The 27,216-nt window shown below is 40.8% G+C and overlaps 1 protein-coding gene across 6 annotated transcripts; it reads left to right on the forward strand.

The window, feature by feature from the left end:
• Positions 1–1,103: 1,103 nt before the first annotated feature.
• On the forward strand, positions 1,104–27,197 carry LOC135115411 (integrin beta-PS-like). 6 transcript variants are annotated; one of them, XM_064032179.1, is made up of 17 exons: positions 1,104–1,258; positions 9,213–9,384; positions 9,594–9,855; positions 10,710–10,938; positions 11,606–11,690; positions 12,310–12,480; positions 12,970–13,068; positions 13,397–13,561; positions 13,901–14,053; positions 14,406–14,537; positions 14,835–15,074; positions 15,235–15,409; positions 16,159–16,265; positions 21,744–21,921; positions 23,956–24,099; positions 24,741–24,880; positions 25,413–27,197. In XM_064032179.1, the coding sequence occupies exons 2-17, from the start codon at positions 9,235–9,237 to the stop codon at positions 25,479–25,481; spliced, it is 2,499 nt and encodes an 832-aa protein (XP_063888249.1). In that variant the 5' UTR covers positions 1,104–1,258; positions 9,213–9,234; the 3' UTR covers positions 25,482–27,197. The 6 variants fall into 6 exon arrangements, with proteins under 6 accessions (XP_063888249.1, XP_063888253.1, XP_063888250.1 ...); XM_064032183.1 differs by lacking the exon at positions 21,744–21,921 and adding an exon at positions 21,182–21,311 and having other exon boundaries at positions 1,105–1,258; XM_064032180.1 differs by lacking the exon at positions 1,104–1,258 and adding an exon at positions 1,341–1,645.
• The last annotated feature ends 19 nt before the right edge of the window (positions 27,198–27,216 follow it).

Raw genomic sequence — 27,216 nt, forward strand, 5'->3', positions numbered from 1 at the left:
GGTAATATTCATTATAAACTTGAAAAATGAAAGCTGATATATCTGCTGTTGCCTTCCATTTTATTCATAGGCAACATTTTCCCTTCTTAAGAGCTGCGATTATGTCCCTAACAACTTCAGTCTGTTGATTCGCTGAATGAAGGGTCAGGTTACTGATGCCCAGTCCCAGAAAATACCCATAAATGAAGCTGTTTTTCGAGGGGGGCACGGGGTTAATGCAACATTTTTTTTTTCTATTGTTCTTCCTCATGTAAAGAAATACATACTACAAGTGTGAGGTAATGAACTATAAAACAATAAGGTTGGGCGTGAAAATCTCGCAACAAATTTCGCGGCGGTGGTTGCTGCTAACTGGCCTGTCACCGTGCCAAAAGTACAAGCAAATTATGACACTAGGTTTTTTAGATGAAAGTAAAGCACTTGTGTAGCTATAATTCAGTTTAGATGTCAAGAATAAAAAGTATCCCGGATCCCTAGAAACAATATAAAGGTCTCCCCTGAAAAATAAGGAATCGGATTGTCGGTGTACTTCAAATCGCTCTGTTTTCCAAAAATAACTATTATTCATTTAAGTGTTTATTATATTACAGTAAAGATTGTAGGTGTTTTGTCACATTAAAAGATAAAGAGCACTAGCATGAAAATTTGTGAAGAGGAAGACGACTTCAAGACAAGAAGGAAGATGAGTCAGAGGCACTCAGAGAAAACGAGTACTGATGCATGATCTTTTTTTTCTCTCTCTCTCTCTCTCTCTCTCTCTCTCTCTCTCTCTCCTTTAGCTGCTTTTCAATGTTTTCAACCACCATCTTTAATATCTTATAGATAAAAAACATAGATGTTCATTCATATGGGGAAGAAAAGAAAACTGTAAATGACAATAAGACGAAGAAGGAAAGGAAGAGGTTACCCTTTCAGCATCATGCACAGAAAACGATACAGGTGATGGCCTTTCCTTTTTTCTCTTATGTAGCGAGTTACCATATTAGTAGCCATAATAAACAGCATCCTGAAGTAAAAAAGAGACACCTCTTCTTTCATATGAAAGAGTAAAGCATCCTGTAGATAGGAATAAAGGAAAGCAGGGCAGAGCCTTTCAGCAGCATGCGGGTCTGACGTCACCTCTCGATGTTTGTTTTCCAATTTTAGCTCGGGAGCACTTCGCATCCCTCTCTTATTTCCCTGTTTTTACTGCCTACCATGCTCGTTCGGGACCTGTAGACGACCTTGAACACCATTTTCCCCATCCTAGACTCAGCAGGTAAGCGAGAAGAGGACTGGAAGAGTCTCAGTAAGGGAGAAATAAGCGGGTATGAGGTCATCTGGGAGGGACGAGGGAGGGACTTGCGGGGGAAGCGAGTGACCGCCTCTCGCACCTCACACATTTCCTATTCGTCTTTTCTTGGAAGCTGACTCAGATTCTCTCAGGATTGGCGTCACTCACTGGACATCCTTTCAGTGTAGTGTCGGCGGAGCAGTGAGGAGTTAGTGTGGTGTGTGTGAAGGGCGTGGTGAGTGTATAGTAGGGCGTGGGTGTGTGTAGTGGGCGTGGGAATTGGTCTGTCCAAAAGTGGTGGTGATCCATCTGCTGGTTAGTTCCCCTGCTGCTCGTCTCGGTTCACCTGCTCCTCATCTCACCCACTGTGCTGTGAGTCCCACATCACCTGGTCACCTAATAATTGTTGTGTGAAATCAGTTTCTTGTGCCAGTGACTCATTTTTCTTTTCCTTCATGGTTCAGTCTGCTTCTCATTGCTCCCAATTGCTCTTCACTTCACCTGCTGTACTGCTAAATACCCCTCATCACCTGGCCTGTCAGGTAACGAATGTGCTGCTTGATATGGCAAACTTTCCTGTATTAGAAAGTTTTTCAGATTATTTCCTTTGTTGTCTTCAGTCCATGTTCACACTCCTAGAGTGATTATTTACTTACCTTATGTATCTAAGTATTGTGTACTTAATGGAATTTTCTACAGGATTAACTTGAGTTTTGTGTGTCATGTTCTTTTGATATTACTTATTTTATAATATTTTCTACTAGAATTTTTTTTTTTAAGAACTATAGCACCAAGTCAATATTTTCATTTTGATAGTGGAAAGGATTACATTGTGATATATTTATTTAAATTTATAAAAAACTCTCTCTCTCGTCTCTCTCTCTCTCTCTCTCTCTCTCTCTCTCTCTCTCTCTCTCTCTCTCTCTCTCTCTCTCTCTCTCTCTCTCTCTCTCTCTCTCTCTCTCTCTCTCTCTCTCTCTCTCTTGCAATAAAATGAGTAATGTTTGCTAGCTTTATCTCTCAGGATCTACTTCTCAAACAGAACCATTGGCACAGCCAGGGAAGCAATATTGTACTAACCATTTCTCTTTATGTATCATTTTCATAACCCTCAACTAGCTTTTCCATATATAGGGATAAAAAGAAAATAGCCCCAAATGACTACGTGACTCTTAGAAAACTTTATAACACATGGATTAATTACTTTAAACAAACTTCTCATTTGAACCATTTCCATGACCCTCAGCAAGCTTCTTTTCCATATACAAGAATAATAATAATAATAATAATAATAATAATAATAATAATAATAATAATAAAAGATCCCCAAACAACAAAGTGACCCCCAGAAACCCTGATGACACATGGGTATTACTGCTCCCATGTTCTATGGAATGTGTGAATGTGTGGGTGTTTGTTTGGAAGAGGAAATGGGTCAGAGTAGGAGAAGAGAGGATATTACATGAGTGTACAGTGAATGTAGTGAAGACTGACCATTCAGGCTTCTTAGAAATCCACATTTAATTATGTATACATACACAAAATACAATGTGAGAAAGAACATACATACATACATAAATACATACATACATACATACATATATTGATTTTATGATTAGTATTAAAAGCAGTCTCTCATTTCCAACCTTCAAACCATTTCCTCTCTCTCTCTCTCTCTCTCTCTCTCTCTCTCTCTCTCTCTCTCTCTCTCTCTCTCTCTCTCTCTCTCTCTCTCTCTCTCTCTCTCTCTCTCTCTCTCTCTCTCTCTCTCTCTCTCTCTCTCCTCCTCCTCCTCCTCCTCCTCCTCCTCCTCCTCCTCCTCCTCCTCCTCCTCCTCCTCCTCTACTCAGCATAATGAGGTCTTGTATAGTGTGTGTGGGTGTGGCACTGTTCTCTCTACAATTCCTCCCCCTATTCCCCCCATATCCCATCTACTCTCCCAGCTCCCTAGCCACCACCCCCACCCCCTTCCCCCTTCCACCTTCCACCTTCCACCTTCCCCTTCTTTTTCCCCTTCCTTTTTCCCTTCCCCCTTTCCCCCTCCATAATGGGTGCCAAAGTTATGGCACCCACAGTTTCCTGATGGTCTTATAACATTTGGGGGACCAGAATATTTATTGTTAGGGGTTTTAGGGAAGAAAAAATGTTCTGGGTTATTTTTGTTAAGTGTGTGTGTGTGTGTGTGTGTGTGTGTGTGTGTGTGTGTGTGTGTGTGTGTGTGTGTGTGTGTGTGTGTGTCTCCTTTTCCTGTATTTTGTTTGTGAAGTCCTGTCATTAAGAACAAAACTTTTCCTTCAACACTACGTACATACTGCCCCAACCAGCACATTTTTTCATTCATTCCCTCATTCATTCATCCATTCATATCTATTCACTTACTAGAGGAAATATGTATTGAAGTGAAAGATATATTATCAAAGGAAGTACTGGCAGGGTTTCTATGTCATGCCAAGTAAAATTCCAAGCCTTTCCTTTCTCAGTGTTGTGTTATCAGCAGCGCCCCTCCACCTGGCCACCTTATTTGGTTGTGTACCTGGGGGATGTATTTCCTGTCCCCACATTTCCCGCTCCTGAGATATCTTAACTCTCTTGTCAGGAAGTAGAGAAACTCATATCCGCTTCTCTGTGTCAGAAGTGATAGATTGTAACTGTCTTTGACTTATTTCCTTATCTCTATTACTGGCTCTTGACTGTGTCCTTTTTATCTCTGTGTCATTTTTATCTCATAGTCTTCATGACCATCCCCCTTATCACCTTATCTTTCATCCTATACTCTTCCCTAACGTACTTTATTTTACGTACTTTATTTTTATTTTACGTCCTACACTCTCTCTTGCCATCACTCACTCTAGTATGTTGCTTTACTACTTGTCTTTATTTTACCTCCTACAGCCTCCTCCCCCTCCATGCCCAAGTCATCTTATCTTGCCCTCTTCCTTTGTCCCCTTCTACCTTATCTTCCTGCCTACCCCCACACCACACTGCCTTACCACCACACCTTTTCCTGTCTCTGCTCCAGGCTTCTAATCTTTCTGCCCCCCTCTTCTACCAGTCTCAACTTCCTATCTCCCTTTCATGAGTCACTAGGCTGGTTGACAGTGTTTGCCAATGATAAAAATCTGCTCTGTTGGCTTGTTAAAGGTCATCTGCTAAATATTTTTGAGATTATGTGTGGGCTAGTTAATTGTTATGATTATTGTGTGTATTTTATTGGTTATATGTTGCTTTCTTTGTTCATGATTTGTTTGTTCTGTGGGAAGGTTTTTTTTTCCACTTACGAGAGATCAAGGGGTATGGAGAGAGAGAGAGAGAGAGAGAGAGAGAGAGAGAGAGAGAGAGAGAGAGAGAGAGAGAGAGAGAGAGAGAGAGAGCATTAAATAGTACACTTCTCTAAATTAACATTTCTATGCATTTCCTTTCAAAGTCAGTTCATCTCATCAAGCTTCATATCACTTCATCAGGGTCCGCAGTCATCTCTTATCCTTTCATTTGCATTGCTGTCTCCGGAAGAGAGAGATTAAAGCATCTTATCTTAATTGCCTGAGTCACCTGTGCTGGAGCGATTGCTGGGAGGTTCATTCTAAGGTTGTTGTGTGTGTGTGTGTGAGTGTGTGGTGTGTGTGTTTGCTGCTACTTCAGAAGGTAAAGATTTTCATTGTGTGTAGTTTATTCATTGGTTGCTGGGCTTGTGTGTGTGTGTATGTGTGTGTGTGTGTGTGTGTGTGTGTGTGTGTGTGTGTGTGTGTGTGTGTGTGTGTGTGTGTGTGTGTGTGTGTGTGTGCTTTTATTTGACAAGGTAAGGATTTTCAGCTTGCGTACTTTATTTTCTTGGTGTTAAATAAGTGAGTTACTTTGAAATGAAAGAAAAAGAGAAGAATGAAGTCTTGTTTTTTTATTTATTTATTTTTTTATGTCACGCAAAATTAATGAATCAGTCTGTTTATGTCTAGGATGTCTAGGCCCCAAGTAGTGCTCATCTGAATACTGTACCAGGTTTCTTCACCAGTGCACCTTGTGTCTACTACTAGGTGGTACTCTTTTCACAAGTTGTATGAGGGATGTGTAGATTAAAGCCCCTCAGTTGGGATGTGTTGATTTGCACAGTGTGTCAAACCAAAGTGACCCTGAACATAGCCATTGTATAGTGTATGCCAGCCTGGTGAATGGATAGGTAGGTGATGTGTCTTGGTGAATAGATAGGTACATGATGTGTATGTGTCCTGTGGCCTTTACCTGTGTTACTTGCACTTCATCTTATGTTATTTGTTTATTGTGCGAGAGAGAGAGAGAGAGAGAGAGAGAGAGAGAGAGAGAGAGAGAGAGAGAGAGAGAGAGAGAGAGAGAGAGAGAGAGAGAGAGAGAGAGAGAGAGAGAGAGAGAGAGAGAGAGAGAGAGAGAGGGGGGTGGGGGAGGCAATAAATGATTCTTAGCAATGACATGTAAGTTGTTTCAGACTGTGACTTGTGGCGGTGAACGTGTTAAGCCCCTCACACTAGATAAGGCTCAGGAAATGTTTTTGATCCTTATCGTTTTTTGTTGTTTCCTAATCCTTCTGTTTGTGATGCTTCCTCCTCCTCTGTGAGTTGAGTCCTGCTACAGTATACAGGCTGGACTCTGTTTGCCTTGTCATCACACTGAATACACCACTTTTTTTTCATATTTATTTGTGATGATACAGATAGCATCATTGAATGGTTGAGAGAGAGAGAGAGAGAGAGAGAGAGAGAGAGAGAGAGAGAGAGAGAGAGAGAGAGAGAGAGAGAGAGAGAGAGAGAGAAGGGGATTTAAGTACAGGTTGGGCAGAGGAAGTGAGGGTAATACAACCTACATTAGTTCCAGATCATATTGTGGTGTGTGTGTGTGTGTGTGTGTGTGTGTGTGTGTGTGTGTGTGCAGTATTGAATTACAAAGCAGACATGGGGAATGAGGACAGTCACCTGGCCAGCTTTAGTAGTCTCTCTCTCAATTTATTGCACTTATTTTGTGCTTTTATCAACCATTTAGCTTTAATCATCATAGCATTTCATAAAAAAAATCAAGAGAATAACTATAACAAAATCCAGAACTTGTATGAAAGAAAAAATATTCCAAAAAATTGAATAGGTTAATGAAATACCTGATAATGTTGGCAAGACACATTTACTCATTACTGTTTTTTTTTTTTAAGTGACTGAGACTTTGTAAGTTTTAAGAGACTGAGTACTGATTGGCTGACATGTTCACTACTCTGTAATTTTCTCTTATATTACTGTGATTTACTTTATCTTTTCTAATCCTTTCATTACTATTTGGCATGTCTTTAATTATTAACCTCTCTGAGACATCTTTCCTTGTTCCTCAACCATGTGCCAATGTTGTACTGCCTAGAAATTGCAAAATGTACTCTTTGTATCCTTTCCCTTTTTGTACATGCACATAAAGATTCTGTACACTGCCTTTAGTGTTATGAACTGTTGCATATACAATGAAAATGTGAATCATGACATTTTGCAAAGCCTTGAAAGAAGTAAGCTTGAATGCTGTAACTAACAAAACTCAAAGTAATCGCATATTCTCATACATACACCTCATTTCAAGTCTGCATGAAGGAATTATGTATATGTATGCCACTCATATAATTACTGCTGCCTTAAGTATACCGTGATAAAACACATTTACATACACACACTTATCAGAATGTTGGTGACTCCATGTGTTAAAGTTTGAACGGGCTGTGCAGTCAGATGTTGTGTGTGGTGATAAGCATTTCCTGTGTGAGTTTGGTGCATGTTATACTAGAGAGATTGAGGCCAGGAAGGTAGGGAGGGGGGTCTGTAGACAATTATAGTAGTGTTGCTATATTGTATGAAACGTTTTGGTATATCCACTCTCTCTCTCTCTCTCTCTCTCTCTCTCTCTCTCTCTCTCTCTCTCTCTCTCTCTCTCTCTCTCTCTCTCTCTCTCTCTCTCTCTCTCTCTCTCTCTCTCTCTCTCTCTCTCTCTCTCTCTCTCTCTCTCTCTCTCTCTCTCTCTCTCTCTCTCTTGCCTCAAATGAAGAGTATGCAGGAAGGAAATAAAAAAAAGAATAGAAGTAATGGGAAGGAAAGAAGTCAAGTGATCAAAAGATAAAACAAGATAATATGCTGAAAAGGAAGTTATAAATGAAAATTATTGTGCACTTACCATTATTAGCAGTTTAGAAAAAGCAGGATGTACTTTGTCTTTACACTGTCACCCACTTGTTTCCTTAGTCTGTGTTTGGTGTACTGGAGTTAAGTTTCAGTGTTTAGTGTTTGGAATAAGTGCAAGTAAGGAACAGTCTCAAAGGACATAGGTAAAGCAATGTATGGTGTCAGGCCTTGCTATGGATGTGTGTGACCAGCTGTGCTATGCCTAAACTCCTGGTGGTCCTCAAGACTTTCCCTTTCCAGCAGTGGGCTAAGAGTGTGAATGATGCATTTAGTGCTTTGTGTGGCCCACCCTGTGTGTGATTACTGGCTTGGTATATAGATAGATAGACATAAATAGTCACAATTAGTTTGTGTTCCCAGTTTGTATTTCATAAACATGGTTTTATTTAAAACAACAGTGTGAAGGAGAATGTGTGAGAGAGTTGCTAGTGGTGGAGTGCTTGAATGTAGGGAGGGAGTGCTGAGTTAGGGAGGATGGAGACTGCTGCAGCCACCCCTTTGCTAGTGAGGTGTTACACTGGGGAAATGGATATGTCAGTAGAATTGGTTACTTTTACTCTATATCAGTGGTTCTCAAACTATGGGTCACGACCCAAAGTTGGGTCACTAGATCAATTTTGATGGGTTGCAGGGACACAGGAACATTATCATGCTTTCAGTGTTTCAGTGTATTTCAGTTACATAATTGAATTATTCTTCTTTAACCACAAATTACTTTTGTTATGTATGTTCATCTTCCCCCCACCTCCCTCCTCCTGGGCCCCACATAATGGTGTCTCTGACTGCTGTACACAAGCTGTACACATTATTAATTTTTTTCCAAAATAAAGTGTATATATCATTGTACATTTTCTTTCTCTTTACTTTACTCTGGGTCGTGAAGGAATGAAATGTTCCAAATAGGGTCGCTCATGAAAAGTTTGAGAACCACTGCTCTGTATTCATTGTTTTAATGTTAAGATCTCTATGTCTGGACAAAATAAAACTATTGATACTCTTGCTCTTCTTCTTCTTCTTCTTCTTCTTCTTCTTCTTCTTCTTCTTCTTCTTCTTCTTCTTCTTCTTCTTCTTCTTCTTCTTCTTCTTCTTCTTCTTCTTCTTCTTCTTCTTCTTCTTCTTCTTCTTCTTCTTCTTCTTCTTCTTCTTCTTCTTCTTCTTCTTCTTCTTCTTCTTCTTCTTCTTCTTCTTCTTCTTCTTCTTCTTCTTCTTCTTCTTCTTCTTCTTCTTCTTCTTCTTCTTCTTCTTCTTCTTCTTCTTCTTCTTCTTCTTCTATTACTACTACTACTACTACTACTACTACTACTACTACTACTACTACTACTACTACTACTACTACTACTACTACTACTACTACTACTACTACTACTACTCCCTGTGGGAGGACAAAGAACTGTTGCCATATTTCCTGTACTTTGTATAAGTTAACTTAAAGTGACAATGACAAGACAGGAAACATTTTCCTTTTTATTTTATTTCCACTGTGGCAAGGAACCACAAACTCTTACATAAATTTTATGCTTTTATGATTCCATGGAAAGTTTAAATGGATTATGCATTATCACTGGGAGAAAAATCAAATATGCAACTTAAATCATCATCTGTGTGACCTTTGAAAATAATCTTGGTAAGAGAATTGACCATTTAGAAGTGTGAACAAAGTCATGATGTTTTGACTCAGCTGTCCACCTTTCATTTGAAATCTTAGTTTGGTGCAGTGTACAGACAGAAGGATAGATTGTCACTAGTGACTTGTGGTTGTCCCCTCACAGGTGCCAGAGGTGACCAGTGACAATGTGGCTGAGGCTGAGTCGTGTGGCGGTGTGGGTGATGGTGGCGGCAGTAGTGTGCAGCGTTGCTTGGGCCTCGTCAGGATGCAGCAACAAGTACTCCTGCTCTGACTGCATCCAGACCCCCAACTGCATGTGGTGTGGTCGCTCTGGAGTAAGTGTTGTGTTACATTAGGTTTGTGTATTCTTAGCAAACACTCTTTGCACTGAGAAATTTATCTTTTTGGTTTCCCAGAATTTCACTTGTAGCTTTAGTGTCACTCCAATACCTTTGTCCTCCAGAACCTTACCTGTAGTGTTAGAGGGAAGTTATTCCTAATCTAACCAAACTACCCTCACTCCAACACTTCTTATGTCCCCTAGAACTTCACTGGAGCGGAAGGGAAGAGTCTGCCTCGGTGCATCCAGCACACAGACAGCATTGCCAGTGAGTGGCGGCAGGCATGTGGGAACAATGTCAATGAGCCGGCCAACTATTTTGAGGTGCTCATCAACCAGGAGCTGACACAGGCCGGAGTGCTGGCCGGAAGTGGCAGTGCTGCAGGGGGTGCTGGCGCAGCAGGCAGCTATGGGGAACGAGTGGTGCAGATCAAACCCCAGCGTGTCAGCATGCAGCTCAGAGTCCGTGAGTGTTTTCTTTTACTCTCTCTCTCTCTCTCTCTCTCTCTCTCTCTCTCTCTCTCTCTCTCTCTCTCTCTCTCTCTCTCTCTCTCTCTCTCTCTCTCTCTCTCTCTCTCTCTCTCTCTCTCTCTCTCTCTCTCTCTCTCTCTCTCTCTCTCTCTCTCTCTCTCTCTCTCTCATTTTTTATATTTTTCCATTTCCCTATATTCTTGGCTTCTTTCTTTTTATTCTTTCCTTTTTGCATATCTGTTTAGATTTATTTTATTTTGTTTTATTTTTTCCCCAATCCTGTATTGTTTTCCTTCCTTCCTTCTAAGTGTTTCCTCCAGATCTTCTTTCCTTCTCTCTTCCCTCCATTAAGCTTTCCCCCTTCTTCCCTTCCATGTTTCTTTCCTCCTACTCTTCCCTTGCCCTTACTCCCTCATGCATTCTTCCATTGTAACTGTCTTCTGATTCTCCTCTTCCTCATCTTCCTTTCAGTTTTCTCATTTATATTTCCAGTAACTATTCCTCCAGATGATGAGCCTCCTTCACCTGTGCCACTCAGACCTGCCACACACTGATCCACATTCTAAAAACCTGGTGTCCTATCTCATATACTTTTCACTGACCTTATGTAATGGAAGCTATTATATATATATGATTCTCAATGGAGCTTTCATGGTTCTAGTTGTAATTTAATGATTCTACATCATTGGTGAAAAAAACAATCCCTGATAACCCAACAACCTGACTGATAATCTCTGTGGCTTTTAAAAGGTAAAATAATGAGAGAATAAACCACTCCAAAACGAGGCCCATAGTTAGACCAGACAGTAACACTATCACCCATGTCTTATCCTCCACCTTCCCTGGCAGAGGAGTCACTGAACATGCAGGTGACCTTCAGGCAGGCCGAAGATTATCCTGTTGACCTCTACTACCTTATGGATCTCTCCAACTCCATGAAGGACGACAAGGACTCCCTCTCCATGCTTGGCATCGAGCTGGCCACTGAGATGGACAAGATCACCCGCAACTTTAAGCTTGGGTTTGGCTCCTTCGTGGACAAGACCGTGATGCCGTATGTGAGCACCGTGCCCCAGAAGTGAGTGTGGGTGAAGTGGGTGGTCTAGTGTCATATTCTTTATTTGTTTGTGTTCCTATGATCTGCTTCACTGGCCCCCAGTAATGATGTCACTGCCTCAGGTCACATGAAGTTGTTAGTGCAGAGCAGTGAGAGTCAGGCTGGGTGCTTGGTGGACCCCAGGGTGCATGAGTCTTTCAAAGGGCTCTTGGAAGTAATGGGTTACATGATGTAGCCATTAGGAAAAGATATTTTAGGAAGGAAATGTTTGTTATGTGACATGCACACGTGTATATAAGAATGCATAGTAGCAGTTGTGTAATTTATCAGCTCATGCCACATGAAGGTAGTAACACTGCCACTAACTGAAAATTCTGTCCATGAATCTCTGCCATCATATTCACTGCAGTCCACATGTATACACTTATGTAATTGTAATGCTCTTGTTAAATACATTGTTGTACATTGAATAAGGGGAAAGGAAGGATTTTTAAGTTAAAAGTGGCTGATATTTCCATATATTATTGCTTTTTCACAGAGAGAGAGAGAGAGAGAGAGAGAGAGAGAGAGAGAGAGAGAGAGAGAGAGAGAGAGAGAGAGAGATATTTTGTACCATGTAATCTTCATATAACTCATGCCTCACTTTCATCCTGTGTCCCTCCCTCTCTTCCCTGTGGTGGTGCTGCAGACTTGTCGAGCCCTGCAGTGAGTGTGCAGCTCCCTATGGCTTCAAAAACGCCCTCAGTCTTAACAGAGATGCCTCTATCTTTGCTGTAAGTAGACCATGTGTGTGCCTGCTTCCTTCCATTGTCTTGCCAGCTTAAAGAGAGGCCTAGTTTGGGTAGTACGACGTGCACTGGGCACATTATACCATGCCAACAAACATTTACATCTCCCTCAAACAATACCAGCTGTAGATTACACCTCTTTTCTTTTATACTGTAGCTTGTTTTTCTTAAGTACAGTAAACCCTTGATGTAACTCTCTCTCTCTCTCTCTCTCTCTCTCTCTCTCTCTCTCTCTCTCTCTCTCTCTCTCTCTCTCTCTCTCTCTCTCTCTCTCTCTCTCTCTCTCTCTCTCTCTCTCTCTCTCTCTCTCTCTCTCTCTCTCTCTCTCTCTCTCTCTCTCTCTCTCTCTCTCTCTCTCTCTCTCTCTCTCTCTCTCTCTCTCTCTCTCTCTCTCTCTCTCTCTCTCTCTCTCTCTCTCTGGATATAGCTAATTTTTATCTTTAGTGACCCATCCTTGTTATATTAAGGCTTTGCTGTACCTGAGCCAGTGTGTAGTGTAGTAAGATCAGACAGTCTAGATAGGATTTAAAGATACACTGCAAGCTGAACTCCCTTGTGATTTCTACTCATGTGTGTATGATTTACATATTCCTCATGGCAACAGGAGAAGGTCCAGCAGGCACCAGTGTCCGGCAACTTGGACGCCCCTGAGGGCGGCTTTGATGCCATCATGCAGGCCATCGTGTGTCAGGAGCAGATCAAGTGGAGGCAAGAGGCTCGGCGGCTCCTCCTCTTCTCCACAGATGCAGGATTCCACTATGCCGGGGATGGGAAGGTAAGGGAGAGAGTGAGTGGTGAGACAGTGAGGTTTCAAGCCAATTATCCTCAAATTTTGGATTGTCCTTTTTGACCTTCCTTTAGAGACTGGCATCTCAGTGGGTCTTTTTTTCATTTTTTTTATTGCCCTAGGCCAGTACCCCTCCTACATAAGTAAAAGAAAAAAATAGTAGGATTAAAGGATGTGTGTGTATGTTTGTCTAATTATTTTTGGGGACGGGAAACTCAGAGAGAGAGACAAAGGTATGAGGGAGGATGAAGAACAAGAGATCTGTATTCTCCTTCATGATGGTGTTTCTGTAGGAGTGTGATCATTCTTCACTACTTCATTGCCTTTAGGATATTGTAATCTTTGAAAATTCATGAACCCTGTGGATATTAGGATCATTAAGTGCTGTGGATTCTGATTATTGCTCATTTACTCCACCCACTCCTTGTCCTCCTCATTCTTGTTCTCATTTTTATCCTGCTCCTGTTCCCCTCACAGCTTGGAGGCATTGTGAAGCCCAATGATGGAGAGTGCCACCTCAACGAGCAGGGCGAGTACACCCACTCTGTGCTGCAGGACTACCCCTCTGTCTCACAGGTGAGTCTCCTCATCTGTCTGCCTCTGTGTACTTACCTTCTACATCAGTGTTCTGTCTGTCATTGCTGTTTTCTCATCTCATTCTTGCCATCACCCTCACTTGCAGTTAGTACATTCACATCCATTCCTGTTTAATTTGTAGGTTTTGGTTATTTCTTTTATTTACTTATTTATTTTTATTGTTTTAGATTTTGAACTAAGTCTTATTTGTGTTACTTTCACTTTCATTTTCACATAATTTGTATTCTCATGCAATTTTATATTTTGGCACCATGCACAAAATGTTTTGACTACTTCACTTCACTCATTGCCGTCTCTGTTTGTGTAGATCAACCAGGTGGCCAAGCAGCACAAGATCAACCTCATCTTTGCTGTCACACGAGAGCAGTCTTCTGTGTACTCCCGTCTAGCTCAGATGATCGAGGGTTCCAGCCAGGGAGAGCTGACCCAAAACTCATCTAACGTTGTGCAGCTGGTCAAGGATGAGTATGCGGTGAGGGAGGCACTATCTGTCTGTCTGGTGGCTGTTGTCATTTTGGTGGTGGCTATGACAGTTGTTGTGGGAGCAGTACTGAGGTGGTATTGGTGTTATGGTAGTATGTAGCAGCAGCAGTCTGGCACTATTCTTGGTTGCTTTCTCAAAATTCTTTCATTAATAACATATTGGTCTAGAACATCCATTATTATCCAGCCACAGCACACAAACAATAGCCATCTTAATAGAGAGAGATCTGTGTAAGCAATAGTGGATGGTGAACCAACAGAAGAACAACACAGCAGCAGTAGAGAGCTTCACTTCACTCTTAACTCACTTGTATTTTTCCCTGGGTAGAAAATCACCAGCAAGGTTGAGCTGAAGGACAATGCCACATCCCCGGTGATAATCAAGTACTTCTCCAAATGCAAGGGAACCACTGAGAAGGCGACGTCTGAGTGCAAGGGTCTGCGTGTCGGGGACCAAGTGGAGTTCCGAGCTGAAATCACTGTAAGTTCTAACATTCTAAATCAATTTATATTTGTAATGTGTAAAAGGAAGTGAATGATTTATTGCTATAATTATATACAGATACTTCCCATTCCACTGAGGGCCAATGGAGCTAAAAGTGTGAATGATGATGATATTTGGTTTATTAATCTTGCAGCCTTACAGCTGAAAATCCACATGTTACATATTAACTTACATAGTACATCTTAGATATACATTAACCCTAAGAAAGTGTCTTACAATTTGATGGTGTGTGTGTGAATGTGTGGGGAGATTCTGATATGATTTTTAGTTCCTTTCCCAATTTTTCCAGTGAGACTAACAGTTTTCTCTTTGTCGTGGTTGCCTGCAGGTGGATAAGTGTCCGGAAGACCCCAGTGAGTGGAATCAGGTGATCGGCATCTATCCAGTGGGGCTGCGTGAGTCTCTCATCATTGACCTGGAGATGATCTGTGACTGTCCCTGTGAGCGGCCTGGCGATGAGGTGACTACATCCTTGTTGTTTAGTTGTTTTGTGTTGTAATTGTGTTGCTTTAACTGTTGTCATGAATCTTTGCACTTGTGTTTTTCTCATTATGTCCTCATTATTCCTAGAACCTCTGTTTATTTAATTATGTTTTATCATGCACCATTCTCTATAAAATGCCAACATTCCTTTATCCTTCATAAAGGTTCACAGCCTGACATACCCTTCCCCTCTCCGTGAGGCTAATCAAGCTAGTTTTCAATACCACCACCACCACAACCACACACCATGATGCATCCATTCCATGCACTCCAGGGTTACGAGGTGGCGTCAGACGAGTGCAGCGGGCACGGCACCTACCAGTGTGGTGTGTGTGACTGCGACAAGGGTTACCTGGGCAGCCGGTGTGAGTGTGGCTCCAGCACTCCTTGGGGTGTCGGTGGAAGCTTTGATGACTCCAGCTGCCGTCAGACAAACACCTCAGCAATCTGCAGCGGCCGTGGCACCTGCACCTGTGGCGAGTGCAAGTGTAACGAGCGGGAGAATCCTGATGAGGTGAGTGGTTGGCTGCTTAACACTCTCAATGCTTATAAATTTTTTTGTAATCACCTGCAACTTTTTAAACACTTACTTTTATACTGCAGTCTTATAATAGTGCAGTAACCTATAAAAAATGAAATCATCCTTGAGCCACAACTTCATTTCTGGCCTGCAGCGTGTTGAGGGTGCCTTCTGTGAGTGCACCAACTTCCTGTGCAACCGCTTCAATGGCCAACTGTGCGGCGGCCCCGACCATGGCGAGTGTGTGTGCAACAAGTGTCAGTGCAAGCCAGGGTGGACCGGGGATGACTGCATGTGTGAGGACAGCAAAGACCAGTGCATGAACCCACGTGAGTCCCCATTGTAGTACTCCAGCATGTGTATAGAACCTCATTACGGTACTTAAATGTGTGTCCATATTTGTGTTTTTGATGAGCACTGCCAGATGAACCATTGTTGTGGGACTGTAATGTTATTCACTCATCATGAGGTATTACTGATTGATAGTGAACAGTAATGAGTTTGAGAAAGAGTAGAGGCAGTAGATTGGTAAATGTGATTGATTTAACAGTAAGCAGGAGGGAAAAGAAAAGTAGTAGTGAGGCAGCAGATCAGGAAATGAACACTGATTAGTTGGATAGCAAACAGCAACAGGAAGAAGAGGATTAGAAGCAGGTGATTAGTAGTGAATACTGATTAGCTTAGCAGACAACAGCAGTGGGAAGAGAATCATTAGTGACAGTAGGTTAGTAAATTAATTGTATTTCATTTAGCACACAACAAAGAGAAGAGGAGTGGAGACAACAGATTAGTTCATTAAAAGTGATTAGTTGGAGGACATAAGGTAGCAACAGAAAAAAAGATGAGGTACCAAGTGTATTTAATTCCATATAGTTTTTTTTAATTTTTTTTATGTAGGAGGGGCACTGGCCTAGAACAATAGAAGAAATTAGAGAGGAAAAAAAGTCCCATTGAGGTGCCAGTCCCTAAGGAAAGGTGAAAGAAGTTAATCTAAAAAGTAAGTAAGAGTTAAGAATGCAGATACAAGGAGAGCTGATTGGTAAAGCCTCCCCTATCTCTCTCTCTCTCTCTTTCACAGAAACTGGGGAGGAGTGCTCAGGTCAGGGTGTGTGTGAGTGCAACCAGTGCAAGTGTAATGAGGGCAAGGAAGGACGTTACTCTGGAAAATACTGTGAAGACTGCCCGGTAAGTGAATGCTATTTACTGCATTTCTTTTTCTTTTGATTTTTTATTTATCTATTCACTTATTAGGTTTGTTGATCTTATCTTATGTTTCTTTTTTCTTTATTTCACATGCATGTTTATTATTATTATTATTATTATTATTATTATTATTATTATTATTATTATTATTATTATTATTATTATTATTATTATATGTTAATATTTATCATTAGTGATTATTTACTTTTGCATGTACTACCTTTATTAATATTTTACTCCTATTTCTTCTTCTTTTTGCATGTGTTTTTATTTGAAAACATTTTTTGTTTTATCTTTTCTATTTTATACTTGTTCATTATTAATCTTTTCTCTTTAGTATTTTCCTTTCTGATACTTATTCTTATACAGTTCATAATGTAGCCTTTTCTCTTTTTTGTCCTTCTTTTCTTTTGTCTATTTCTTTATCAGTCTTTTCAGAATATTAATTAATTTTATGAAAATAGATGTCTTGAATGGGCTTGTACTTAGTCACTTTTCATATAGTTGAGTTTTTATCACTCTTGGTCATTTCTTTCACACACTGAAGGAAAGCTCTTAGTCAGATCTCACTCTGGAGTTGTTTGATGATGAAGTTACTCACAATTACAAGCAGATTTAAGATTCAAGGTATATATATATATATATATATATATATATATATATATATATATATATATATATATATATATATATATATATATATATATATATATTGTATACTACATACACTAAAGGCTGCCATGCCGTTACCTAAATACTTAGTAACATCTAAGATTTTCTGTATAAATAGTAATGCTTTTCTTTATTCTGTACTTTAAGTATTTGTATGATATTTATGTGCCATAAGGCTGGTTATGTTATTTTAAAGGCAATTTTTTGTAGCAGTCTGAGAAGGAACAGTTATACTTTTTATGCTTCTCTTGTTTTCACCTGACAATTACTCCAAGGGAACAATGATATACTTTAGACTCCATATTTGGATGAGAGTGTAGATTGAAAACTATAATGAATGCTGTGCTCCTTATTTGGTTGTGGATAGATCCTTGGAGTTAGGGTGAAGAGAAAATGGAGTATAATAATTTCAGACTCCTTATCTGGGTGTTGGTGGAGCCTAGAACTTTGGGGGATGGGGCTTAAAAATATAATGAAATATAATAAATGTTGAATTACTTATTTGGGTAAAAGTGAAGCTTAAGAATAGTATTTATTATATGTTAAACTCCTTATTTAGTCATTGGTAGAGTCTAAACATTCAGGGGAGGAACTTTGGAAGCTATTTGTAGTTAAATGTTTTCACGCTGCTACAAGATGCCTTAGATTTACGGTTATGAGACATACAAGTCGGGAGTGGAGATCAAGAGAGACAGGTGTTATGGATAGTTTTATTCCTAACTAGCTCCACTCTTGGCCAACACTGGGGCTCCCTATGTTCCCCCAAAGAAGCCAAGAACAAAACTAGTCAGGAATAAACTTACCTCAAAACGCTTGTGTCTCTCTTGATCTTTTCCCAAATATACAGTTATGTTAAGGAATTAAGACACCCCAGCTGCCCCATGTCACCAGCACTGTTGGGAAATGCTAACCTGGTACAAACCTGTTAGCATTCTGGATTAACATTTGTGTATCCTGTCAAAATAGCAAAATAGTTCACTAGTGTCCCTTTTTTTTTCTCTCTCTTTTTCATGCATTTCTTGTACCAGGTTAGAGTTTTCCCATTAGTCCATCTGTCTCTCATGATAGTGCACAGCCGCTCCAGAACAGTTTTTCAGAGCTGTGCCCAACTGTGACAGGTAAAGCTCCGTAAAACAAGAGCAAAAAAAAAAGTGGAATACTAAGTTTCCTTCATCTATGTGGACAGGTAATGCAAAAAAGAAGTGCAGATGATAAGAAGAATGTCTAATTATTTTACTGACCTGGAATTATTAGTGTCTCTAAATCAGCACTGAAACTAAAACATGTCTTATGTCAGCCACCCAACTAACTGCAAGGAAGAAGTTTAGTCTAATCCATGCTTGAATGTGTCAGGTTTATACTCAGTCTGTGCATCTTGAACTTATTTTGAAAGTCGGTGATTTTGCAGTAATAATAAAACAAGTCAAATCTCCCTTCACTAACAGAAAAAACATGAATGACAACCTGAGATTAAATGTGTCAGGTTTATGTGGAATGAATTTGTGCATCTTGTTCAACTTGCTTCAAGAGTCGGATGTTTTGCAGTGATGAAAAGACAAGTACACAGTCTTGTCTCATCCACTAACAGGAAAAGCCTTAATCTCAACTGAAGGTCAACTGTGTCAAATTTATGCTGAGTATAGTACACGTTGTTGGATTTATTTTGGCAGTCGGAGAATTTACAGTTTTACACACGCACAAACACACACACACACACACACACACACACACACACACACACACACACACACACACACACACACACACACACACACACACACACACACACACACACACACACACACACACACACACACACACACACAGTTAGGTTTTTTCAAGACGTCAAGTGCCTGTTAATCTTCCCGTGACAAGCTGTTAACATGTCACACAGTTCATATTGGCCTCTATGTAGTAGCACACAGGAAACATGACCTATAATGGTTTGTCTTTTTGCCTCGGACCTTCAAAAAATTAACACATATAGAAGCCATAAAGTTGAAAATAAGAGGACAGAAAAGAAGACATTTAGATATCCCGTTAGGAACACTGGAGACCCTGTTTACTTATCCTCCTAGTGTTTTTCTTCCTCCCTCTCTATTTCTCATTCCTTTTCTCTTTTTGCTGGTCTAAAAAAGAGTGGATGTTGTCTTTACACAGCACCCTGGGGAACACTAGTGAATTGGATGACTTTTACTCCCTTTAATTTGCTTTCCCTTCCTACTTGTCAGTCCTTAAGAATCAGTTCAGGTGTAAGTAAAGCAATTTAACTTCACCATTTCTAGGAGCATAAAAGTTTAGGGTTGGAGCTTCAAGTTAAGAATATGCAGTATATATGCAGTATTATCTCAGAGTCCAGTACAGTGAATCAGTGCCCCTGTGTCCCCTTGACCCCTTGACCCCTTGAGCCACTACTGACCACCGTGCATTATATTCCATGCACAGCCGTCAGCGTCAGGATGTGCCAGGTATTGGAGTCTTCATTGGTATCTGTCTGTGCTCCCATTTATACAGTAGCTCCCATTCACCCCTCCATGGCATCTGCCCTGCCCCTCCCCAGCCTCCATATGTATTTACAAATATGTTGTTAGTTTATTCATCAGTAATATTCTGTTCATCACACATGCACATAAGGGAAACGTATGTTCTTTGCACACGTATATTTTCAGCTCTTGGTCTCTCTACCTATAGAAATAAAAGCACTCAGCCTAAATTATACATACTATATCACTCAGTGCTATATTACCTTAGTGTTGTGTCGTATGTCAACCAGTCAGTTATTCAGATCCTGCTCTCCAGTCCCTCCTGTTGTGGCATTAATCCCAAGACACAACCTGTTGAATGTTCGTATAGTAACAGTACAGTCATGATCACAAATTGAGTATCCATTTGCACACACTTCCTCTATGTTTTGCCCTTTCCTTCAATCTCAAGTCCTTTGATCTGCCAAGAATATACCAGTTGTCAGGTTTTGTAACAAGGCAGCAGATAAGAAGACTTAAAACTGAGAGAAAATGCAAAACACAGTGGAAATGAGCAGTGAAGGTTACTCAGATTGTGACCACCACTGTGCCTCCCAGCCACTCCTCTTCCCCCAGCCAAGTGAAGTGCTGCCAGCCACTCCTCACTGACCAGTACTTTGCATCCACACACCTGACGAGGAACAGTGATAGCTCGTCATCACCTGTATTGTGTGTTCACTAATTCAACACTTATTATGTCCTCTCCCAGCCATCTCACCTACCTGCCTGCCGTGACAACCTTCTCCTTTCCCATGTGTGTGTCTCTCACCCCTTGATCATGTCCCTCTTATGCATTACAATCTTTGATAAACAAAAAATGCAAATGAAATGTTGCTTGTTTTGCTAATGAGGAAAAGATTGGTATTGGGCTTTTTTTTTTTACAGTGGGCTTTTTTTTTCTCTCTCTCAGTTGGCTCTTTGTTGCCCTAGGCCAGTATTCCTCTTTCATTAAAAAATAAAAATAAGTAAATAAATAAAATAAAATAAAGCAAAAAATAAGTGCAACTTTTGGAATTATGATTTAAATCTATACTCATACATCAGTCTGTATACCAGAGAATTTGTTGGCTTGGTAAGTACATGTAGACATGAATGTCTTTATTTATTTCAAACTTTAAAACTGTCCACTGAATATCTGTAACTTGGAATTATAATATTCTGAACTTTTCCAATCACTATATGATTGATGTTATAAGTTTCAGAAGTGAATATCAAAGGGTTAGCCATTGTTGTTATGGTGGGTGTGGCATGAAGAGTGCATGGATGGAGAGGTGAGAGATGACCAAACAAAACAGTGCCTCTTGTTGCATCTTGAACCTTCACCCTTAATATTCCTCCTGTGGATCACATGAAGGTCAGCCATCCCAGCTACATCTTGAGTGGGTCAGGTCAGGTCATGTCATGTCATGTCATGTCATGTCATAACTTGCATGGGGACATAATGAAAGCTGCAAGTAGCCAGCAGATGTACACATGGTCACATTCACTCCCATATCTTTGCCTTTACCCACTGTCATCACTTTGATTTTTCTGTCTTCTCTCATTTTACTTACCTTTACTTCACCCATCTTAACAAAACAATGAATGTAGTTCAAGTGGCTGATTATCATGTGATCTTTCCCCTCTAAACCCTTAAAAAGCCTCCTGTGAATATTGTGAGTTCCTATGGCTTGAATGTTGGGCATCTGTGCATTGCCTCCCCAGATCTGCAAGGGCAAGTGTCTGCCTTACAAGCCTTGTGTGCAGTGCCAGGTGTTCAAGACTGGTGAGTTGACGCCTGAAGAATGTTTGGACAACTGCACCCTGTTCAACTCCACAATAGTCGACGATCTGGGTGAGTGTCCCAAGGGCAGCTGATCGGGTGGCATTTCTTGCAGGCATTGGTGCAGCTCAGTGAGGGAGACAGAGAGAGAGAAGGAGGGAGGTGTGTGTGTGTGTAACTTCATGTCTGTAATACACTTCAGGTAATGATGTAAAATTTCTAAGAGCTTAACTTTCAGCACGCTTAAATTATTAGTTTTCTTTTACTATTGTAATGTGAATCTTTATTATTTGTTTGAAAATTGGGATGAAACTTGGAATGACATTAGAAGGAGACTTCTGCACTTCATGAGAGCCACAGTGACGGCAGGAGTCCACAACACACCCTCCTGCTCCCTCCCTGCTCCTACAGGGACAGCTGAGGCTTGCTGTCACCTAACAAAAACATCCTCCTTCACATGCAAAACACAGCCTTTAAATGCTGACATGCTCCCTTCCCCGGTAGCTGTGCGGGACAGAGTTTAAGTGCGTGGACTTTAAGGAGTGCGTGCAGTGCCGAGTGTATGAGACAGGACCCCTGAGTGAAGATCCCGAGGAATGTGCCAACTGCTCCATTCTTGTCAGCCGGGTCACAGGCCAGCCTTTTGCCAACTACAGTATTAACGTGACTGAATATGTTGAAGGTACTCAGGGGTGGCTGAGCAGGGAGAGAAAGAGACTTGCATAGAAAAAAGGGATGCTTGCTCTGACCCTCCCTGGCTGTGGTGTTGGCGTTTGTGTTTCTGTTTGTGCGTTGGAAGGGCATGGGTTGTGTTGGCATTGTTTGGCCATCTATGTCCCACTGGATTCACGCGGCATGGTGTGCTATGGTGTAGAGGCATCTTGGAGACACTGCAGACCTCACCTCTCTGGTTTGAGCCTTGTTTTTTTTTTTGTTTGTCACCATTTTTCTGTTTGAAGTTTTATTCCTTCATCTCCTGCCCTTGTGTTGGCTACGTCACTCAAACAATCAGTTAATCCCATTCCCTCCATAAACCAGGAACAAGGTGGAATACATCCCAGCTTAATGCCGCACTTTCAGTCTAATTAACTCATAATTCAGGATCATCTTTACTGTCAATGGTAAAAATGCAAACCCTGTGATGATAAAATTAAGTAGTGTTTCCAAGCACTCACAGTCACCTTATAAGTTGCCTTACAAGCTGGGATGTACTCCATCTCTCAAGTGCTTGTTCTTGTGTTGAATAAGAAACACGGCACTTTGGTAACTTTTATTAATATTCACTTGCTACAAATGCCAAGAGAATTGGTGCCTTAACTAGTGCAAAGGGTCACAGTGTAGCCGGTGCCATCTCATTGGAGGATAGCTTTGTGCTGCAGTAATACCACATGATCTCATGGAAGCTAACATTATTTGTGCTTTGATGTGATTGTCGTGTTGTGTTGATGATGAAGAGGATAATGATGGCGACGAAGCTGATAAACCAGTCTGGCTGTTTGCTCTTTCCTACTCATTATACTTATGCTGTACAGAGGTAGTGACATTTATTTGAGAATCGGCTAGCATGTTTGGTCCGCACGTGATGTATTTGCTGAAGCGTCTCCATCAAGTTGCTGCACTGGAAACTAATACTGCTGTCATGTCTGAGATTATGAAACACTTGAGAAATTGATCTGAACGAGGGAGCCTTGAGAGGAAGTGGCTGGAGTTGAAGCTCGGACCGGACACTCACCACCTTACAAGTCACACAGTAATAATCATCCAAGTGAAGCTGAGTTGACCCACCAGTGTGTGTTGTGGCAGCTGTTCCTTGCCGTGGCTGGCCCATGGTTCCTCTCTCGGCTTCTTTCCATCTTCCTTAAGTGAACTTGTCTGCCCTCTGGTTGTTGCTGGTTCCTTACTCATCTGAAATGTTTTTAATTATTCTTACCCTTTGCTGATCAAAAGTGTTTTCCTCTTGCCAGTCTGAAACGTTTTGAAACATTTCTGTCGCTCACCGATGAGAAACGTTTTTGTGCCTCATTGATCTGGAATATTATAACACTTTTTTGTTCACTTATATTTGAGCTGCATTCTTCTAAATATGAAATGTTTGAGTCTCTGATCCCATTGTGCATGTCCATCTTTGCTTTAATTTGATGAGCATGGAAATATTAATAGAGGCATAAATATCTCAACAATTTATGCATCACTTGGAAATAATTTTTATTCCCTGATAAGGTTTATGTAATTTTTCAACTGAATTAATCTCTTACATATATGATGAAAGTGTGTTGAATCTTTTTAATGATTTTGTTCCCACTTCAGATCATCTCAACAGTCTAATTGGATTAATTTTTCAGTCTTTCTCTGCACATTTAGTTCACTCTGAAGATAAACTATGAGAAAAGGATTTACATAATTTGATTCAAGCATAACCAGTAGTTTCTCCATCATATCAGCATAATTCTTCGCTGTGAGAGAAAGGATTTAATTTAATTTTCTTGTACAGTCAGTAATTTCTCTATCATAATCTGCAAAATTCTTCACTGTGAGAGAAAGGATTTTATGTAATTTTTATGCACACTCATTAGTTTCTCCATCATAATCTGCATAATTCTTTACTCAGCTAATAAGAAAGTCCTGTGTGCATGTGTATTTATGAATGTCAAGTTGCATGTGTATTTAAAGCCTCTCGTGTGAGCTGTTCCTTCATCACCATCCCAAACACCCACAGTTGAGGAGGAAGGGGAGCGCCTGTGCACCTTCTTTGACGAGAACGACTGCCGCTTCAAGTTTGTGTATGGCTACGATGAGGACAAGGAGCCAGTGGTGCGTGTCCAGCGAGTCCTTGAGTGCCCCCCAGAACTTGACCTCCTTGGTAAGGTTTAGTGCAAGGTTTACAAATTACTTTTCAGTACAAATTAAACTGTGAGTGTAAAAAGGAAATTCTAGGATGTACAGTTGAAGTAAAAAGCAGAAGCACAGGATGAATGATGTGATGTGTAATGAGACAGGTGAACAGTTATGGGTGACATGCAGTAAATCATTCTTTGAACTGTCCCTGCGTCTTTCACAGGTGAGGGAGGGTGGTAACTTGTATGTGCAAAATAATACAGATGGGTTTAAAAATATCTTTCAAGTTCAAAGTAGTATACAGATAGGTTAAAAATCTCATGTTCCATGTAGTGTAAGGAAACTTTCAGAACAACATGTAAATACTGCAGGTTATGAAGTTCTTTTGTCCGTAGAGCATAAAACCCCATCAGTAGTTCATGTGACAGTAAATCCAGTCATGATAGAGTATTGATGCCACTGTACATACACATTAACAGAGACAAAGCATCTACATACACACATCATGTTCACACTCACATTCATAAGCATTCCATCATGTCTTGGCTTTTAGGAAAGAGGGGACCAGTGCTCACACATTCATCCCTGTACTCAGTCACTTAGCCTTGCTCTACGGGGGTCCTTATATCAAACACTCTCGTCACTGATTCATTGTTGTATTTGCAGGCATCATCCTGGGTGTGATTGGTGCCATCGTGGCTGTGGGGCTGGCACTGCTCTTCATGTGGAAGGTCCTCACCACCATACACGACCGGCGGGAGTACGCACGCTTTGAGAAGGAACGCATGATGGCTAAATGGGACACTGTGAGTACTGCATCTGTGTCCTCTCTGCTGAGAGGACACACAGAGAAGTATGTTACCAGTAGTTTATCAAAGAAACTAATTATTTATAAACTCTAGAAATGTTCAGAGAAATATTTAGTTTTGTTCAAATTGACTATTAGGTGTGTGTGTGCAGTTTTTCTGTTTACCGTTGTTCAAACTGGTGATGTCATGTCACACAAAATGCTGCAGATAAGAATCAGTATAAACAACTTCCTCTGCCAGTCACACTTTTATTTTTTCTTGCTCCTTATTGGACACCTAATATAAAGTAGATCTCTGGACAATTTTTTTTATTTGCCTTTTGGGAGTGGTAGCTTAACAGTTTTTTTACTCCCTGGTTTTCATGTACCCTTAGCTGGTCTTCTTCATGTATAGAAAAAAGAAAAAAGTATATTAAGTAAACTATCTTACCATACCCAGACCATTTGCAGCCAGGTCTTCTAGTCTTCCTTTCCCTACTATTTTTGTGACCAGTTCTTACTGAAGATGGTCCCATCCTTTCCATCCACAGGGTGAAAATCCAATCTTCAAGCAAGCCACGTCAACCTTCAAGAACCCAATGTATGGAGGAGGCAAGTAAGCTGCCCCTCTTCCTGGCCTGTCCTGAAGTGTTAGATCTGAAGCCCCGAGGGGCACCGCCTGGCACCTCCCTCCGTCCTTTGCCAGTAAATTCAAAGAGGGAGCGTCCGGGAGTCTATCCCACCCCTTGTGTTCTTTTAGCTGTTAGTGGCGTTCATTTTTGTTACTTTTTTGTTATTCCCACTCATTGGTCACGTGATAACATGCTCCTTTTTTCTTTTATTTACATGACATGTGCCTCTTGGCATTTTTATATTTAATCCTTAACATCCTAATACCATTTTTTATTGTATTTATATTTTAACATTTTAATACCTATTCTATCCAGCCATATTTTATCCATAATTTCACAACTGTTATCACGTTTTCCTCATGTTGGTGTGCTCCATGTTAGCACTAATGAACCTTTGTAATGATGTAGGCAGATAGTGACTCTAGGATAGCTTAGCTGGCTAACCAGTGTGACATGTGCCAACCCTGTGTGTCTGCATGTGTGTGTGTGTGTGTGTTGGTGTGTGTGTGTGTGTGTGTGTTGGTGTATGTAAGAGTGTGTGTATGTGTGTTTGTTATAGATGTGTATACTGTATGTGTGTGTGTGTGTGTGTGTGTGTGTGTGTGTGTGTGCGCAAGAGGTAGTACTTGTTTGCATTTGTAGTATATCCTGTCAAGTCAGTGTACATAGTTAGTTCCTGTAGGTGCTTTAATGAGTAGCATTTTAATCATTCTTAATATTATTCTATTTTTATGTATGCCAGCCCAGTGGTGTAGTGCACTGTTAGCACACTTAGCTCATGTCAACAAGTCCTGGGTTCCAGCCCCTTGCCAGGTGGAGACAATTTGGGTTCATCTAGCAGAGAATAGGCATGGAACCCAAGCTGAGGACCTTGCAGCCCAGCAAGAGTGGAAGGCTGGTACTCTTGCCCTCCTGTGTGTGTTGTTTGGCATGAATGGAAGGCCAACAATCTTGCTCTCCTGTGTGTGTGTGTGTGTGTGTGTGTGTGTGTGTGTGTGTGTGTTTGCTATGAGAGCTCTAAATGGTCTGCACCACACCCTCAGTGGTAAACGGGCAAAGGCATGAAAAAAAACCATGTATAATCAGTCATAGAATCACAGGATCTATAGCATAGGCAATGATGAAGCATATGGATAGTTTATGAAGCTTTACTAATCTTTAAAGGTTTATGTAAAAGTCACTGCTAAAGGTTTATAGTATAGAAAATTTACTTGTATAGAAATTTGAGTCATGGCTACAGTCTCCAGCCAGCACAGTGCCTTTGTCTCTCATTCAGTGAAGTGCAGGAGCAACAGTGCCTCCAAAACAGGGTGATGGTGCCAAACACAGCCACCAGTCAGTGCAGTGGTGGCTGGGCACTAAAGGAAGCCACAAGTCAGGTGTGAGGCGTCGGCAGAACGTCAAGGAATGTGTTGGTGTTGTCTTATGTGCAGGGTATCTGAAGTGTCTTTGAATGCAGGAAAAAAGGTGCTGAGTAGTGTTTGTGGAGTATATTTATATTTTTATGAAAGGTGTTTAGTACATTGACAGGTGACCAAGGTTGTCTTGTGTTGGAGAAAGGTTACAATCAGAAACAGCTACTTAATGTATTACAGTATTCTCACACCATATCTCTAAGTGTCATTGCGCAGCTCTCTCCTTGCTGAAGCTGAGCATAGAAGTGGCTTAACTGTACAACTACTATTTAATAAATTAATGAATATATCTCATGGTCATTTTTTTT

Source organism: Scylla paramamosain, chromosome 29, assembly GCF_035594125.1.
Source record: "Scylla paramamosain isolate STU-SP2022 chromosome 29, ASM3559412v1, whole genome shotgun sequence".
NCBI classification, from domain to species: domain Eukaryota; kingdom Metazoa; phylum Arthropoda; class Malacostraca; order Decapoda; family Portunidae; genus Scylla; species Scylla paramamosain.